At 41.4% G+C, this 17,521-nt stretch overlaps 2 protein-coding genes across 3 annotated transcripts; one reads left to right on the top strand and one right to left on the bottom strand.

The window, feature by feature from the left end:
* The first annotated feature begins 1,318 nt into the window (after positions 1 to 1,318).
* On the top strand, positions 1,319 to 9,065 carry LOC105382738. Its single transcript, XM_048624694.1, has 6 exons — positions 1,319 to 1,545; positions 4,655 to 4,790; positions 6,670 to 6,824; positions 7,322 to 7,429; positions 7,935 to 8,100; positions 8,663 to 9,065. The coding sequence occupies exons 1-6, from the start codon at positions 1,402 to 1,404 to the stop codon at positions 8,728 to 8,730; spliced, it is 777 nt and encodes a 258-aa protein (XP_048480651.1). The 5' UTR covers positions 1,319 to 1,401; the 3' UTR covers positions 8,731 to 9,065.
* Positions 9,060 to 12,666, bottom strand: LOC105382771 (glycine-rich cell wall structural protein 1.8). 2 transcript variants are annotated; one of them, XM_011552708.3, is made up of 5 exons: positions 12,556 to 12,666; positions 10,777 to 11,802; positions 10,488 to 10,677; positions 10,242 to 10,292; positions 9,060 to 9,994 (listed from the first exon to the last, which is right to left on the bottom strand). In XM_011552708.3, exons 1-5 carry the CDS (start codon positions 12,562 to 12,564, stop codon positions 9,216 to 9,218), a joined length of 2,055 nt encoding a protein of 684 aa, XP_011551010.3. In that variant the 5' UTR covers positions 12,565 to 12,666; the 3' UTR covers positions 9,060 to 9,215. The 2 variants fall into 2 exon arrangements, with proteins under 2 accessions (XP_011551010.3, XP_048480650.1); XM_048624693.1 differs by having other exon boundaries at positions 10,629 to 10,677.
* Positions 12,667 to 17,521: the final 4,855 nt, after the last annotated feature.

Genomic DNA, 17,521 nt, shown 5'->3' with positions numbered 1-17,521 from the left:
GTATTTGTGACTTCCGTGAAAACACGTGCAATGAGGTTAAATTGAAAACATATAAGATTTTACTTAATTTGTCATACGAACAGACTGAAGAAATTCTTAAAATCATAATTTAAAATATATTATTACTTACTCACATAAATGTATATATTTATCAAAGTATATATTTATTCACCGTATTCATTTTATATTATTACCCCTAATTTATTTATTTTTCTTTTATTGCATGTTTAGAAATAGTTTAGGATACAATCTACAAACTGACTGACTGACTCAAAAACCTGCCTAACTACCTCTGCGAAATAGTAATAAGTAAATCTTTGTAAAGGTACCCACGATACAAGCTTGCTTAGTGTGGGGCCACTATAATTAATTTTAGTTATAAACATAAAATTTTGTAAAATTGTAAAATTGTAAGGGCAAGGTGTATCTTTTATAATTATGTTTTTGTGTTATATGGATAATAAATAATTTTGAATTTTGAATTTTTTGAATCATGTTTTACAATCAGATCATGGTTATATTTAAGCAGATCATGGTCATTCACAGGATCAAGTTCTGGCACTAGTATGGACAAAGGAAGCGATGTTTTTAACTTAATCAGCAACCGACCATTACTCTATTGGTTTATTAGAGTACTATAATTCCCACAAATTATGAAATTACTACATATTTGTGCGAAAACATTTATAAAGGAATTGCCCCGATATTCACTGTAATCAAATTAAGAGTTATGTTTTCAACAGTCAATATTTACTCGAAGTGCACGAGAAACCCTTTTTTTTCAATACAGTTTTTTTTTATATTGCCGGGAAATTCAGTGATATTTTTTAATTATAATTTATACTGTACCACCACCACCCCTTTGAACTTTGATCACTTTGATGATTCGCGATCTCGTTGAGATAATACAGGTACCTAATTGGCTCATGTCACTTCCACACAAACAGGCTGAAAGGAAGAGATGATAATGTTTTTGTTCAAACGTGAAATATGGACAACCCTTTGAGTTTCCAGCAATATTCAGGGATGCTGTTATTTTTAGATAGATAATTCATGGTGATTCAGAAGCATACATATCTCTATGCGAGAGTCATGTACGAGAGTCGTCGTTTACTTTATGTATACGTTTAGTATGATGTCCTTCTTTATTCGTTTTACCTACCATAATACATTTGTATACATTATCGCCAAGCTAGAGTCCTTGAGACTATATAATTATCTATGTTTATTAATAGGAATTCAACATCATCATCATCATCAATTCAATAGTCCAGAAGGAATCTGTCGTGACCGTAACGTACGGAACTTCTTGCTCACCATTTTTTTCTTCCATCAGAGCTAACATCAGCCATCACAATAACGGAGCTACGGGCGCCGGCGCAAGCGGCTGAGGGGGGGGAGATGATCCTGGGCTGCGCCTTCGACTTGGAGGGGGAGGCGCTGTACTCCGTCAAGTGGTACCAGGACAACAGAGAGTTCTACCGCTTCGTGCCGGGCAACTCGCCACCTGCGTCGCACTTCTCCGCTCCTGGTATCACAGTTGATGTAAGATATTTTTGTATGAACTGTTGTTTTGTGAACCTTTTTCCTGTGGGGTTACCACTACCACCACCGAACATTAGCATTTAAAAATCCATAAGCGTCACTCGCCTGTCAATTCTGATGTATAACTTGTATGGATCTGACAGATGTCTGACAGGCGAGGGACTCTTTTTTATCACCCATATGAGTTATCAGCTGCCGCTACACGGTCCGATATCTACGTCGATAAACTCATTTAATACGCGTTCCTCCAAAACAGCGTCATATTTATGGCAAATTTCGATATAGGGACGTTTATCTACGTGTCGATAACGAACCCGTGTGGCGGCAGCAGCTAATTTAACTATCGTCCGGAGTAGTGTGGTTAGTAACGAGGACTGCTACGCTGGAAGTGCCAGGTTCGAGCCACGGCACGGGTGTTAAGTTTTTTTCTTGTATGATGTCTCTAATCCGCCCGCCAAGCATGGAGATTCAAATAGCAGTAACCCTGCAGTCTTAGAAGATTTCCATGTCCTGCATTAGATAATTACGGGCTGCATTAAAATGTTATCTCGTCTAAGCCGTATATTTTGTGGCTTCTCCATCTATTCTCATTACGTGAGAAGCTCAAAGGCTGGCTAAGTGCACGCGAGGCCGCGGGCGGTGCACTTACTAACTTCTTCTTAATATTGTCTGGATCAATGAACAAGTAGCCTATCGTTATGGTATCTCTTTTCTAGTAGCTCCCAAGCGTGCGTGTAATTATCCGCAGTAAACTCTAAAGCACTAATAACTTGAGAAGCGCTACCAGTTAGTGACGATTTTAAGTAGTGAAACTTTTGAATGCAATCTAAATCAGTGCGTTCATGAATCATCGTTACATATGAGTTTCGAAACTCAAGCCAGCGATCATAGCTACCGTCAAAGGAAGGGAGTTTAATGTCAGGCAATTTTATATTAGTGAATGGAGCGCATTTGGCACTAGAACTAGGCGATTCATCGTCAAGCAAGCATTTAGCAACAGCTATGAGATTAAAATATTGTTCCTCAAATGACTCGCGGTAATCCAACTGCAACATAAGCTCATCCTCATCGGCTAATCCTTCTATATCGCTCTGAATAGCATTAAAACATTTATATGCATCCTCCATCGACTGAATTCTAATGCTAACTTCGGTTTTTTGCAATTTGTCTAACGTATTATCTTTAAATTTTGTAACGTACTTTTCGAATATAGTTAATCTGCATTTTAACGTACCTCTCTGTTTCTTAAGGTCGCTAATGCGTGGATTACAAGGTGACCTACTTCTACTATTATCCTCTTTACTCATTTTGGCAGTTTATAGAATGCAAAAGTACTCACAGTTATCCTGTGCTGCGCGCGCCAACCTGAGCCGAACAGCAGGGTCTCGTGTACTGAAAAGTGAGTGCACAAGCTATGTTAACACAGATCTCTGGCAAAGGGCAAAGGAATATGTAGTAGGAATGTCTTGACCGTGTTCTCGACGCCGCGCTGACTGCGTGGAGACCGCCTCGAAGTGGTGGGATTCTCGCTCGCCTCAGTGGGACATCTGCTTCTCTCGTATGTTTCTCGTTTCAGGATGCTCGTCCAGCGTATCTGGCGTCTGATCCAGTGGTTCTGACTCGTCGACTTCGTATTCGCCGCACGTACTACTGGATTCGTCGAAGTAGACGTGGCTCGATTACTCGTATATTGTATTTCCGAATTCTTCAATTTTCTTGTTTTATACGGCTCCGGAGGTCCAAATTTATGTTCAAGCGATTAATAATCCATAGGTTTTGTGCTGATATTACGTTTATTTACAAAGAAAACTGCATATAATACAATTTATACAGATGCGTATCGTGACGAGTTCAGATTGAGAAGTGAAAATTCTACAGGCCTCTTTCAGAGGATTCTTTCAGTTCTTTTGTTTTTAGTTTCCGCCGACGGCTACCAGGCGGCGCGGCGGTCGCGGCGCTGCAGTCGCGAACAAATTTCATGCTACAACACTGCAAAGTACCAATACAGGATGTTGCATGATGTTGCACACGCGCATATGACAAAGATATTTTCTTTTCGTGAATTCATTCATTTCAGAATGACCCCCTGAGTCACCCCATTTCGGCTTAGTATACCTAGCCTTTTTGCAACACCCTGTAAAGAGTTCTGCCAGCTAACGACCATGCAAAGATTTCAGTGTTGTAACTAAAGAGGTACACATGCAAGCTTTATTAGCTATACTTACAAAGAATTAACAAAATCCGTCGAGATACTTCGGAAAAGTTCGGTTTTCCGGTAAAATAATTAATTGTCATAAGAAATTCCTGTTTGTAAATTTTATACCGCTCAGAGTATTAATACTTACGTTTGCAGTAGACTAAATACATGATGCCTTTAGGCGAAGTCGTGAATAGAATACAGGCAGCTAAACAATTAAAGCTCTTTAGATGTCTTGTTTCCACTTAACGTTTAAAAGTCAAGTAGGTAAGTTTATTTTGCCATACTTACTCATAACTGTTATTACAAATCATGTTTGAACAAATATTAATAGGTATAATATATGCTATTTCTACGAAACAAAGTGTTTTAACGTGTCCAAATGACACACTTAGAAATTCAGAATCTTCCTCAAAAAATTAAGTACCTAGGTAGGTAAGTAGGTATGCTGAAGTAAATAATAATGTATCTACCTATATTTATAGGTAGGTACATTAGACTATTCGTTCAGCAGAAATTGAATTCTTATTACCGATAGCTTTAGCAAAACCCCTGCGGATAGCACATAATAACTTCATACATTTATAGGGTTAACATCAAAGCTCCTGTTTTTTAAGAATACCCTCTCGAGATCGACTTAACACCTTTCAGCTTACTATTCCTATATCCTAACCGATATTGGAGTTAGTATGTAGGGGGGGACGGGAAGCGCAGATCGCGGTCATAGCTAGTCATATATAAATTGATTGATTGATTGAATTGCACTATCCCAGCCAGGTTTTACCCTGCATCCTGGATACGCCAGGCCCACTGGGTAGCACAGAATATAGTAGTGTAGCGGTCATAGCTAGTCATATATAAAGGGTAAATATTATACAACACCTTTTACAACCCCCTGTATACCACCTCCAGATGCAGCGTTCGTCCAGCGACGTGGTGACGCTGGTGGGCCTCACGCGGCGCTCCGCCGGCGTCTACCGCTGCGAGGTGTCGGGGGAGACCCCGCACTTCAACACCGTCGCACAGGAGAAGCACATCCAAGTGTACTGTGAGTTTGTCATTTTCATCTGTGTATATAAAAGAAGAAAGTGACTGATTGGGCATTAGTGTTGCCCAAATGCAAGAACAAGACGAGACTTAGCCAGTCTTGGTCTTGGTCTTGCGCCAATACACCTGGTCTTGGTCTTGGTCTTGGTCTTGCGCCAATACACCTGGTCTTGGTCTTGGTCTTGGTCTTGCGCTCCCAGTCTTGGTCTTGGTCTTGGTCTTGCAGCAAGAGTCTTGCAATTACCTATTAGTCTATTACTATTTATTAAAGTTAACTTTTTGATTTTAATAGATATTTTTTTATTCGCTATGTTTATGGTATTAGTCGTAATGCGCATAGGTCCAGTTTTTCATTTTCTTTGATACAGTTTTTTGCATCTCATAGAATTCCTAAGCGTACTTACCTATACACCGAACTGTTACACCTAACTACTCAGTGAAATAGCGCTCTGCAAGACGCAAGAGTCTTGCAGGCTATGTCTTGTTCTTGCTCAAGTCTTGCACGGTCAGTCTTGGTCTTGGTCTTGCTAAAAATACGCGGTCTTGTTCTTGGTCTTGGTCTTGCAAAAACGCAAGAACAAGACCAAGACTGCAAGACCAAGACTGAATTTGGGCAACACTATTGGGCATCAACGCACAGCCCAAACGGCTCAAACTACATTCATGAAACATGGCACGTAGGTTTCTTAGGTAGTTTAAGAGAGCACTGAGAAAGGATTTTCAGAAACTCCATCCCTAAAGGGGTAAAATAGGGGACACAAGTGTATATGAAAGTCCTTCAGTTTAACGCAAAATTCTCGCGGGAAAATTCTTGGTAAATTCGTGGAGTCATTGGAGGATCATAGCCTCGCACACAGCTCCACACAGATTCGCTCTGTTGATCAGGCAGCCTGTGTATGTTTTCCTGTATTACCGAATATTAAGTTTAGTATAAGAAATAAAAGGCCGTCTCGAGAGTGAGTAATACCATCCCGTGCGTTGTTATTATCGCCCTCGTCCTATTTTACATGGCGATCTAGATACCTGCATAGCCCTCACTATAATCCTTGAAAGCTTCAAAGAGATGTACACAAATGAATGGTGACTCAGGGGATAATTCTGAACAGATTGTGAAGGAAAATTTTCACTTCATAAATTCATAGTGATCGTGAAAATATTCCGTTTTGTATTCAATTTATTATCAAACTAAAGTATTTAAATCCTGTTTAGCTATTTTGAGTAAGTAGGCACTTTAAAGGCACTTTATTAATAAATCAAATAACTTTGCCCGTGCCCAGCAGTTGGATAGTTTGAAAACCAATAATCTCAATTTCTGATAAACTTACAGTATTTGTGAACATTTCAAGTAGTGAAAGATAAATTGAAAATTAACTGCTAAATGAAAATGCCAATAAGTAATTTTCATTGTCTTTCATAAAAGTAGGTAGGTAGATACATACATATCGCAATTTACTTAAAAAATCCTACATTGGTTACTAACTTGAATATCTTTTATCAATCTCTATCGTCCTGAAATTAGTAAATTTCCCACCACGCTGGTCATTTCACATTTGCCTTAAATTATTTTCGATATGCAGCTTCGTAACCTTTTGAGACACTCTGTGTATAGATTATGGTTTTTGTCACTAGCCATAGCCATGTATACATTACTATGGGTGAATGTTTATCAAACGCTAAACGTATTTACGATTGTATTTTAATATACAGGGCGTTGCAAAAAGGAAATTTTGACATTCTGATTTAATTTTCGAGCTTAAATATAACATGCTGCACACGTAGGTATCTGCTTAGTATACCCTTTTTGCAACACCCTGTATTTGGTATACATTTTGTACTACCTAACCATTGCTCACTATCACAAAACCCCCTCAACCTCGCAGTGGTCCCTACGTCCGGCCCCCGCATCTCCGGCTTGCAGCAGCAGTACCGGCCGGGGGACCGGGTCCGGGTGAACTGCACCTCCCCCCCCTCGCGCCCGGAGGCCCGGCTGCAGTGGTGGGTCAACCGGCAGCTTGCCCCGAGCCAGGATGTGCAGGTAGGGCGAGGATACGTGGAATGTTGGCTCTCGTAAAGGTAAGTATCCACTTTTCCGCTTTGTACGCAACGGCGGACGCATCGCATTCAGTATTCTTTGTAAAGAAATTCACACAAGTGCATCGGCATTGCCGACGCCGCGCCGTTTCTTCATACATTTATAAAAACCCGTTTGGTCCGATACGTACGATACCAATATATTTAGATAGACGCTTACCTAAAAGCTCCGATACAACAATTTTACGTAATTTTCCTGATGTTTTTTTTTGGGGAGTGTATCAAAAGATCCTTCTCGAATGTATTTGCTTTGTGGATATATCCATATTATCATTGCGGTAAAAGTGAAATGGAAAACATGCTTTCACACAATTCCACTATAAGTATCTAGGTAATAACTAACTTTGTACTGAAGATCGTAAGTTAATTTCCCATGGCATGGTTTCAATTTTATTAAACATTTTATTCGCTTCCATGTCTTACTATGTCGGTCTGTGGCAGGGTCCCTGGCGGCAGTACTGGCCGGGCCCGGACGCCGTCACCACGACGCTGCAGCTGCAGTTCACGGTGCAGCCGAGCCACTTCCACTTCGGACAGATGACTTTAAAGGTTAGTGTTTCCGCTGCGCTCACGACGGAATTTTGTATAAAAAATATATATGTGAGTACCTCATTTAGGTTGGTTGGTAGAAATTTAGCATTAGGCGACCTTTTGTACGTTTACACCTATATTTGTGCCACAAAGAGTGTCAAAGAGTTAAATAAATAAATACATAAAAACAATTGAAAACAATAAATGTTACGGTATATAGGCATATAGAACAATGCGAACTCGGGCATTCAATAACATAATCAATAAAATTGGTACAAAAGTTTTCGTTCCTGGGGAAACTTGCTAGTTTAGCAACACTGTTGGATGTTGAACCCTCCATCCCGCGTTGGTCAGTGTCGTGGACAATAGAAAGAGTCAAGCTTAGAAAGTGAATCCCGTTTTAGATTATACTAACTCTAGTCTCCAGACCTATAATTCATTTAGAGATCTACAAATCTATAATCATAACTAAATTAATTTCTTTAGTACTTTTAAACACGGTTTCCTTATCTTTATATTCCAGTGTCAAGCGATGATACCGCCGCTATACCAGAACGAATCTGTGCACAGTTCGTCACAAGAGGAGGTGACTGAGCCCCCTGTATACCACGAGAAGAGCCATTTCGCCGACTTCGGAAACATCATGGGTGTTTTCGCAACTTCAGAAGAAGAACAACAGAGTAATTCAGGTAAATACATGTATAATGTACATTGTACACTGCACCCAATCTTAATCTCTTATTCCCTCCATCCACAGGTTGACTGGCAGAGATAAGACCGCCTTTTGTACCCTTATTAAGTTACAACTTGTTAATTTTATTATTCCTTTTTGGTGTACAAAGAAAGTATATTCTAACCCCCTTATTCATAGAAAAAATACAACACTTTTTAACTAATATACTGTTTTGTCCCTCTCTGTCAAAGAACAAATTGTTCTTTGTTGGAGAGGGACAAAACAGTTTATTAGTTAAAACGTTCTGTAACTTCTCTATGAATAAGGGGGTAAGTCTATCTATCTAAATACAGCTTCTGCAGTCAAAAACTCTTACAACGATGACGTGTAAGTGAAGGACTATAAGGTCTGTACAAAGTCAAGACCGGATAGTGCATTTGTTTATAATTATGTGCTCTGAATGTTGTGCTGAGGGTCCCAGGTTCGATCCCTGCTGGTCAGGGAAGTGTTATTTGTAATGTGATACCTCTAACCCGCCGGTGTGTATTGATTGACATAATTAATTTCATCTTTTTCAGGTAAATGTTACCGTTCCTTTTCAATATTTACACCTGTTGTAAGTATAATTTTAAAATTTATATTATAGCTCTGAAGTAATAATCTGAAGCATTAGCATTAAGAAAGTGTTTTGAAAACTGTATGTATATTTGAATTAAAATTACGTCTCTTGATAATTTATAGATATTAAAATATTGGTTTACATATCATGATTGTATTGAGCTTAATTATTTTAATAGCAATCGAGGTTTTACATATTTATTTTTCGAGTATGTGGTATCATATTGTGGCCGTCAATTAATTGTGATATTATATGGAGCATTTAATCTTAATAATGCATATTATGATGTAAAATGTGGTAGCCTTACACAAATTTTAGCTAGGTTAGCTTTTATAATTAAAAATTAAAGAAATAAATCTTATTTCAAGTATAAAAAATCATATTTATTTACATTTTCCATTTACATTCAAACCCTAACTAAGAGTACTTAAAGCATTTAAAATTATGAGCTACTATCGAGATGAGCATTATCAATTTATTAGGTAGATGTAGTTTCATGAAGGTAGGTCGATTCAATATCCGGATCCTCTAGCGCCGCTGGGTCCACCGCTGGGGTAGCCCTCGTCGCCACCAACCTGGCCGCCCCTCCCACCCTGGGGTCCACCTTGGGGTCCACCACGCGGGTAGCCCTCGTCCGCACCCCCTCTGCCGCCCTGACCGCCCTGAGAGCCCCGCCCGCCCTGGGCACCACGGCCGTCCTGGAAGCCCGCCCTACCACCCTGCGGTCCACCACTGGGGTAGCCTTCATCCCCACCGGTGAAGCTGTCACCCCGCCCGCCCAGGCCGCCTTGAGGTCCACCACTCGGGTAGCCATCGTTGCCTGCGCCGGAGCCGAAGCCTTGCTGCCCTCTTCCTTGCTGTCCCTGACCTCCGCCGAAGCCGCTCTGCCCCGGGCCGCCTCGCGGGTACCCCTCCGCACCGCCCTGGTCTGGCCGCCCTCCGCGACCGCCGTTTTGACCACCTCTGCCGTTGCCTTGACCGTCCCTGCCGTTGCCTTGACCGCCCCTGCCACCTGCCTGCCCCGGGCCCCCTCTAGGGTAGCCCATCTCACCCTGGCCGCTAGCTTGATCACTGTATCCCTGAGATTCTTGTCCGCCGAAGCCGGGTTGTGGCTGGAATGAGTCCGGGTAGCCTTGCCCTTGGCCGCCCTGGGTCTGTCTCCCGGAGCCGGGGGAGCCCTGGCCGGGGCCTCCCTGAGGGTAGCCGAGGTCGTTGTCAGCGCCGGAGAAGCCGCCGTCGCCGCCGGGCCCGCCGCTCGGGTAGCCCTGACTGCCACCGCGGCCACCAGCACCTGGGAATTTAAGAGTTGATATGTAAATTAATACAATAAGATAGATGGGGTTTACCGAGGAGCCTCTCCAATTATACTTTATTGTCATCTGGTGCACCTTAGGCAGTCGGTAAATGACGATAGACGCTCTCTAATATAATTTTCTCACCGACAATGATAGTAAGAAGACTAAGAAGACCTACGATAACGTTATAATTTTTAATGGCTTTATGCAGATTTAAATTAACTTATTGTGCTTATGACCAACCTGATCCACCGAATCCTGAGCCACTGCTCCCACCAGCACCAGCAGCACCGCCTGGAAATTATAAAACTGTTGATACGAAGGCCAAAGCATAAATAAATTAAATGTATAACTTGGCAACAATATCAGCAATATAAAAACGCATGAATTTTCCTCAAAATATGTACACAGTTAAGTATTATTTGGTCTTATTCGTGATCAAGCAGCCGGTGCGTGCTCCCATCCAATCAACGAATGCAATGAACAAACCCTCGTATCGTATCATGGGCTTGTATCCCTGCAGGCCGGCCTCGTACTCGACCACCTGCGTCCTCCCGTCAGGAAGCAATACATTATACTCCCCTGTGGCCACGTCGCCGTCCCGCTGCTCTGAATGACCAAATTTAGTACCTGTCTGCGAGTCGTCCACATCATAGCTAAACTCGTATTTAGCTGGCTCCTAAAACAGAAATATCACTTTAGCTTTTACCGTACAACCTTTAAGGTTAATAAAATAAATCTCAAGCGCTAGCCAATAGTCTGGCGTCGAAATTCTCACGTTAGAATCGCTGCCACCAAAATCTTCGTCTGCTCCCTGACCACCCTGTCCGCTACCAAAGCCGGGGGTTCCGTAGGAAGATGAGGGTGGGCCCCCGCCTAGTCCTCCGAGCTGCTGGTTCCCGCCACGACCGCCTTGAGACCCACCGAGTCCCTGAGAACCGCCGAGTCCCGGAGCCCCGTACGACGAGTCCGGGCGCTGGCCACCGCCGCGACCAAAACCAGGAGCCTCAAGACTTCCACTAGCCGGGGGACCGTAAGAACTTTCTGGCCTTCCACCTTGCTGCCTTCCTCCTTGTCTTCCTTGCCCGTTGGCCTGACCTCCTTGTCCAAAACCTCCGTTGCCGCCCTGTTGTCTACCAGCTCCACTGCCAGCTCCGTCCCTCCCCGGAGGACCGTACGAGGACTGTGGCCGCCCTCCCGCAGCCTGCCCGGGCCGGCCTCCGCCGAACCCGCTTTCTTGGCCCTGATCTTGTCCGAACCCACCTTGTGAACCTCGCCCACCAAAACCTTGATTGGATCCTGAACCCTGATTCGGAGGTCCGTATTCCGTAGACAGTCCCCCTGATTGGCCGAACTGCCCAGGAGCCGAGTAGGTGTTCTGCGGGGAGTTAGGGCGATTTCCTTGTTGGCCGCCTGGGCCTTGTCGACCGAACCCTGAGGCTCCGCCTTGGCCTGGCGGGCCGTACTTCGCCGACGGGGGGGCTCCGGCGCCGAAGCCGTTGCGTCCCTGACCACCTGGATTGCGTCCTTGATTCTGCGCAGCACCAGACCCCTGGCCTGGCGGGCCGTATTCTGAGGAAGGTTGGTTTCCGAAGCCGCCGAGTGGTTCCTGCAGGCCGCCGGCGGGCTGGCTACCGAAGCCCCCGGCGCGGCCGCCCCCGCGCGCCCCGCCGCCCTGCCCCGGCGGCCCGTACTGCGCGGAGGGACCCCCGCCCCCGCCCCCGCCCCGCGCCGGGGGCAGGTAGCTGCTCACGGGGGGCTCCCCGGAGGTCGACATCGCCAGCGCGCCAACACACACAAGCCACTGCGGATATTCAAAAGCTTTCATTTAATAATACTTATGCATACCTAATTACTATTTATTTTATTTATTTACTAGCTGTTCCCGCGCGCTTCGCCTCGCCTTAAAAAGTTTTCCCGTGGGAATTCCGGGATAAAAAGTAGCCTATGTTCTTTCCCAGGGTATACCAAATTTCATTCAAATCCGTTCAGTAGTTTTGGCGTGAAAGAGTAACAGACAGACAGACAGACAGACACAGTTACTTTCGCATTTATAATATTAGTTAGGATTGAAGGCACATCAACAGTACATGTTACAATACACTTACAAAAAAAAAGGTTAGAGAGGTACTTATCTATAACATGTACCAATTACAGATATGCTCAACACTTTTTATACTATCTAATGTCATGATCGATAAATTGTGAAAGCTTAAATAATCAATAGTTATAAGTATGTACTTAGTAGTACTTTGGATATATCTACAGATATTGTAAAAAATATTGAGGAGTGCCTCATTAATCTGACCTCTACCCCCTACTACCTAACTTCTCTAAGCGTGGCAGTGGTTAAGTGAAGAGGTAATACCTACTTAAGTACCCATTCTAATATCGACAAATAATTTAACTTTAACGAGAAAAAATCCGAGTAAAATCCGTAAACAAACGCAATTTAAAATACAAAACCGGGAAAAACACAACTTCCCTCTCCGCGCAACTGAAAGCTTTTCCCGAAAAAAAAGAAGAGTTAAGATACTTAACAAATTTAAAAACTCACTTTAATCATAGCTACTGCAGATCCTTCTCATGAAAGTAAAGTTTTAAACCAACACCGCAGTCGGACTGTTTACGAGTGCTTCTTCATTTAGTTTCAAATATTGAATACATTAAAATTGAAATAGGAGGTTGTCTTTATATAGGAAAGTTGGAAGCCGAGCGTGATAAAGAGCCCACGGTGGTACAACACGACGCCGTGTGTGTCAGCCTCGAGGCATGTTGACACTCGCGGATAATGCGAGCCCTCCTCTTACCACAATGACACACAACTAACTGCCCTAATAGCAGCAGCTTACGTACTACGAAGTAAAATATGGTGATGATGATGCTAAACGCCGCCGTAATAACTATCATCAAAATAAATACACCTGTTTTGCGTAGCGATGCAAAGTAATCCGACTTAACTTTTAAGAGGGCTTAAACTTAAATCACTTTCTTTTTTGCTAAAATTTTAAAAGTTTGCTGTTTACCCTATACAATTTGATAGGATATATTCCAGCAGGGCTTATGACTATGTCAATAAGGTTCAAACTGATACCTAAAGCATCACCAGTCGTGCCTCAGAGTCGGTCGAGCGTCGTTGGTTCATTCAGAAGGATCGTCCTCGGATCACTCCAAACGCTTACTTTTTAATTCACCTCTTTAGCGAATAAAGATCGAATAAACGGAGTGCCAAGATTCATGTAAATAAATCGAAGTAATTGAGCACGTTTCACGTTTGTGCTGATTTTTACGATTTTGTCGTGTTTGACCGACACAGTGATGAGATGGTGAGTTAGCGGTAGTTCTAATCACATCGCGGTTTCATTGCTTGTACCGGTGTTTAATGTAAGTAGATAAATAAGTAACTGATAAAGTTGTTATTAGTGCATCAACATCAATAACAACTTAATCAAGGTAAGTACTAAACTAAAGCCAGTCACAAGACGACCATATTTTAGTGATCAATTCCAGACTAACTCCAAAGTTAGTATAATAAGAGTCTTCATACGTCCAATATAATAAGATGAAATGTACTTATTCAAAGAAATGTACCTACCTCATGATCTTTTAATCGTCCAGTGGTGGACATGCCTTCCTATAACCGTGATTAGTTTGCATAGACACAGGTAATATAATACTACTTAACTATAGGTAAGTATAGGGGAAGGTTCTTATTAATTACATTGATTCTAATACTTTACTAAGGTGGCTTCGATTAGAGAAAAAATTTATGTCTGCGTAGGTATTACAACCTAGTACCTAAAAAAGCTTAATAGGACCTATGCTCTGTCCGAGCTTTTCTCACACCCTGTAAATTATTAAAAATTGTTTTGTTCAATAAAAATCGATTATATAATTATATATAAACACTCACACCTTGTACTAATGTACTCCCTTGCGGGGTATAGGCAGTGTTATGTTAGTCCCAATGTAATAGGGAGCGGGCCTATTGCCATTTCACGGGCACATCCAAGACCCGAGAACAAATATCTGTGTTTAAACAAATATCTGCCCCAGCCGGGAATCGAACCCGGGACCTACGGCTCAGTAGTCAGTGTCACTAACTACTACGCCATTCAGTCGTCGATTATATATTTTTATATTCTACTTTCATAAAATGTACCTACAAAGTTAAATGTTCAATAACTGTTTTTTTTTTTTTAATTTATTAATTAAGGATGTACCTACCAGATGTAATCTCATCAGATCTAAAGTATATCCCTAATTAGCAAGTAAGCATTTAACTTTTGTAATTTATATATGCTTCTAATAGGCACTTTTAAATTAGATAAATAATCAACGACGGGTCCTGGTCCTCATAGCACAGGGAATCCTAGTTTGAGGACCAAGGTTTCAACAATTTGTATGTGTCTTTGTTGGTTTTCAAATAAACGAATTTTTATTTTTTTTTATTATTTTATTATTAATTAATCGATTTCCCCATGACATAATTACTCAGCATGATTCATACCGTAAACCACAAGCATACAAATTCACTCACGAACAATGGAAGAGTTCCACTCACAAAACATCAATACCAAATAATTCATTTTTACATTTAATTTAGAATTTGATCAAAATATTAACCTTTTTAAGCACAACATTGAGCTAGTCTTTTCCGTTTAGGAATTTGGTGCTATTGTCACTTGAACATTTTCATTACCTGTGAGTGTTAACTAGGTACAAGGGCACATAAAGGGAGAAAGAAAAGTTCGTCGTCGAAACTTTCTTTAGGCCAACAGTTTACGAGCATCGACTGTTCGTGAACCGTTTAGGGGGATTACTTTACATTAACAAAAATGTAATATCAGTACGTCTAGTACAGGTTTGATAGATTGTCGAAAACTATAAACGTTTCAGTTTTCTCGCATAGAAAGTGGCGCCTCTAGCGGAAACTATCATGAAACTTTTGACAGATAATGTATGCAGGTGACAGAAGTTCATGTAAATTGAAAATCCCGTACTAGAGGCCCTGTACGCTCTGAAACTATTTTTTTTCGTAAACTAGAGTGACCCCTCAAACTCGGTCTCTGCACTTTATTTGACGACTTTCAAGTAGGTACCTACCTAAATTAATTTATGATTGCAACCTGGAGTGATATGACAAGAAACGCCGAGGACATAGTGCAGTGGCTTCATTATGGTGATTCATGGAATAATACAATTACCACCTATAGTTTTCTTTTTTTCCAATATCACTATAGGACAGATTTATTATTTCTATGTATAGGACTAACTTTTAGCCTAGTATTACAGCTGAAGAGCTGGATGTCACATCTTTCTGAGTGTCGAGCACAAGTTTCGATCCTCCGTTAACGTTGCGTATCGTCAACTGTCACTGTCAAAATGTGAGGCAAAGTTACCTAGTTCCAAAAGTGACATTTGTTTTTTCCATATGTTAGGTGGAATTTCACCAAACGCTAAACGTATTTAGTAGCCTGTCATACGTCTGTCAGTTAGTACAAAATGTATTTAAAATTTGATTTAAATACGTTTAGCGTTTGGTAAAAGTGACCCTTCGTGTAGATTCGAAAATAGTATCGAATCCAGTGCTCGCTGCACTGTTAAGGCTACAAGTTGCCACGCGCGCACGCTGGCCCAATTCTGCTATATCAAGGCAAATCACTTACTTCGTAAAGACTACTAGTAGACTACGTAAAGAAACCTGAAAATCTAAGGATATGTTTTTCAGGCTCGTAAGTAGAACTGGCTTCAGCGTCTCGAGGGCCATTTTTTCAGTGCCCCGAACTTACCTTTCGCATATCCTATCAGTCCAAGTGAAGCACATATTAACTTACAATATAAAACAAATATATTTATCCATATAAAAACTAGTTTTTAATCATCATGATCATCATCGCAACCCATCACGTCCCCACTGCTGGGGCATGGGTCTCCTTCCAATGAAGGAAGGGTTTGCAAATAAAGAAAATAAATGACACTGGGCGTTTTGGGACCTATGTTCAATAAAGATGAGTCGTACATCTTTTGAAGTGAGCAAAAAAATATTATGACGACAAATCCGTTTAAATAAGTTGTCCATTTTGAAATATATTCGTCGGAAGGAAGTATTTTTCTATGGCATTGCACTTTTTTTCCTAATGACAGTTAGGGCGTCATACACGTACCTAAATACGTATTATTAAAAAGGGAGAAATTACTTTCAACTGGTTTTATTTACAAAGATAATAAACAAATATAATAATATAATGAATAATGAGCATTTTGTTATAAAAATTAAAACAAAAACATTAAAATTGCAGACATAAAATATAAAAACTTTCATGGTACGATTATTCTAATAGGACAGTAAATCAGGACTAGCGCTTCCGTTATTCATATTCTGCAAAAAAAATACCTTTTCAACGATGTATCACTCTCGGGTTCCCCTCATCTCGCCTAATATTTATTTCGCAAAACTCGATTCGCATTACTCGTATGGTCTAAACTGTTTTGGTCGAATCATCACTTCGTCAAGACTTATGTGGCCTAAGGCTCGTTTCGCCGAAAACTCTTTTGGTACAATCTTGAAACATCTAAGTCTCGTTTGGTCAAATTTATGTTCATCTATACCTATGTATAATCTTGTTTCTCCTTTTATTATCTAAATAAATAATATATTAAGTATGTAGTAAATGTAAAAATTGTGGTATTTCTCTCTTACATCCCGAAAATTACGATATTGAATGATCAATCTGTGATTGACCATTATAGTTATTACAAACCCCATAGGATCGGAACATAAAGATAGGTGCGACGACGAGCAAAGTTCGTCAAAAGCAAAGCGGAGCGCAGCGAAGCGGAGCGGAGCGTTTCCCACATAGCGGAAACATTACAATATTTTTTTTTATCTAGGCACCAGTTTGCGCTACGTAGGGAGACGCTTCGTCAATGTTAAAGCCAAAAGAATATTATTACTTTGTATAACCTATGCAAATTATACTTAATATATGTAGCATTATTAGGCGTTTCAAGATTCGGCCACCATACCATTATTAGGCTAAACAAGATTATGCGAAATAACTTTTTACCAAACGAGATCTATGCCATACGATTTTCGGCGAAACGAGACTTTGACCAAACGTTACTATGCAATACGAGATTATACAAATAAATCTTAGACCAAAAAAGGTAGAACCATCACTCTCACTCATTTCTATTGGTGATGGTCCCAGCTTCCATAGATTTGTGCCCATCATCATTTGTGCAATAAAGACCGGCCGGAGCCACTTTAGCAAAACATTCCCCAGCCAAGGGATCGCTCACATCCTTCGATAGGAGACCACGATTTGATTTGTGTCATCTTCGTTAACGTGTCACGCGAGGCGTGCGGCGGCGGCGGCGGCGCGGCGGCGGCGTGGCGCAACCGCGAATGTGGGCCATCGTTGCTGCCAGGGAGATTCTGCACCATTCTGCAGTGGTGGCACGAAGGTTCCGTACCTATTTTTTAAATTATTTTCCTGCGCGTAGGTGAAATGTTATAT

The sequence above is a fragment of the Plutella xylostella genome, chromosome 12 (genome assembly GCF_932276165.1).
Source record: "Plutella xylostella chromosome 12, ilPluXylo3.1, whole genome shotgun sequence".
Classification (NCBI taxonomy): Eukaryota; Metazoa; Arthropoda; class Insecta; order Lepidoptera; family Plutellidae; genus Plutella; species Plutella xylostella.
Note: the sequence above shows the minus strand (reverse complement) of the source record. Positions and strands in the feature narration are given on the sequence as shown.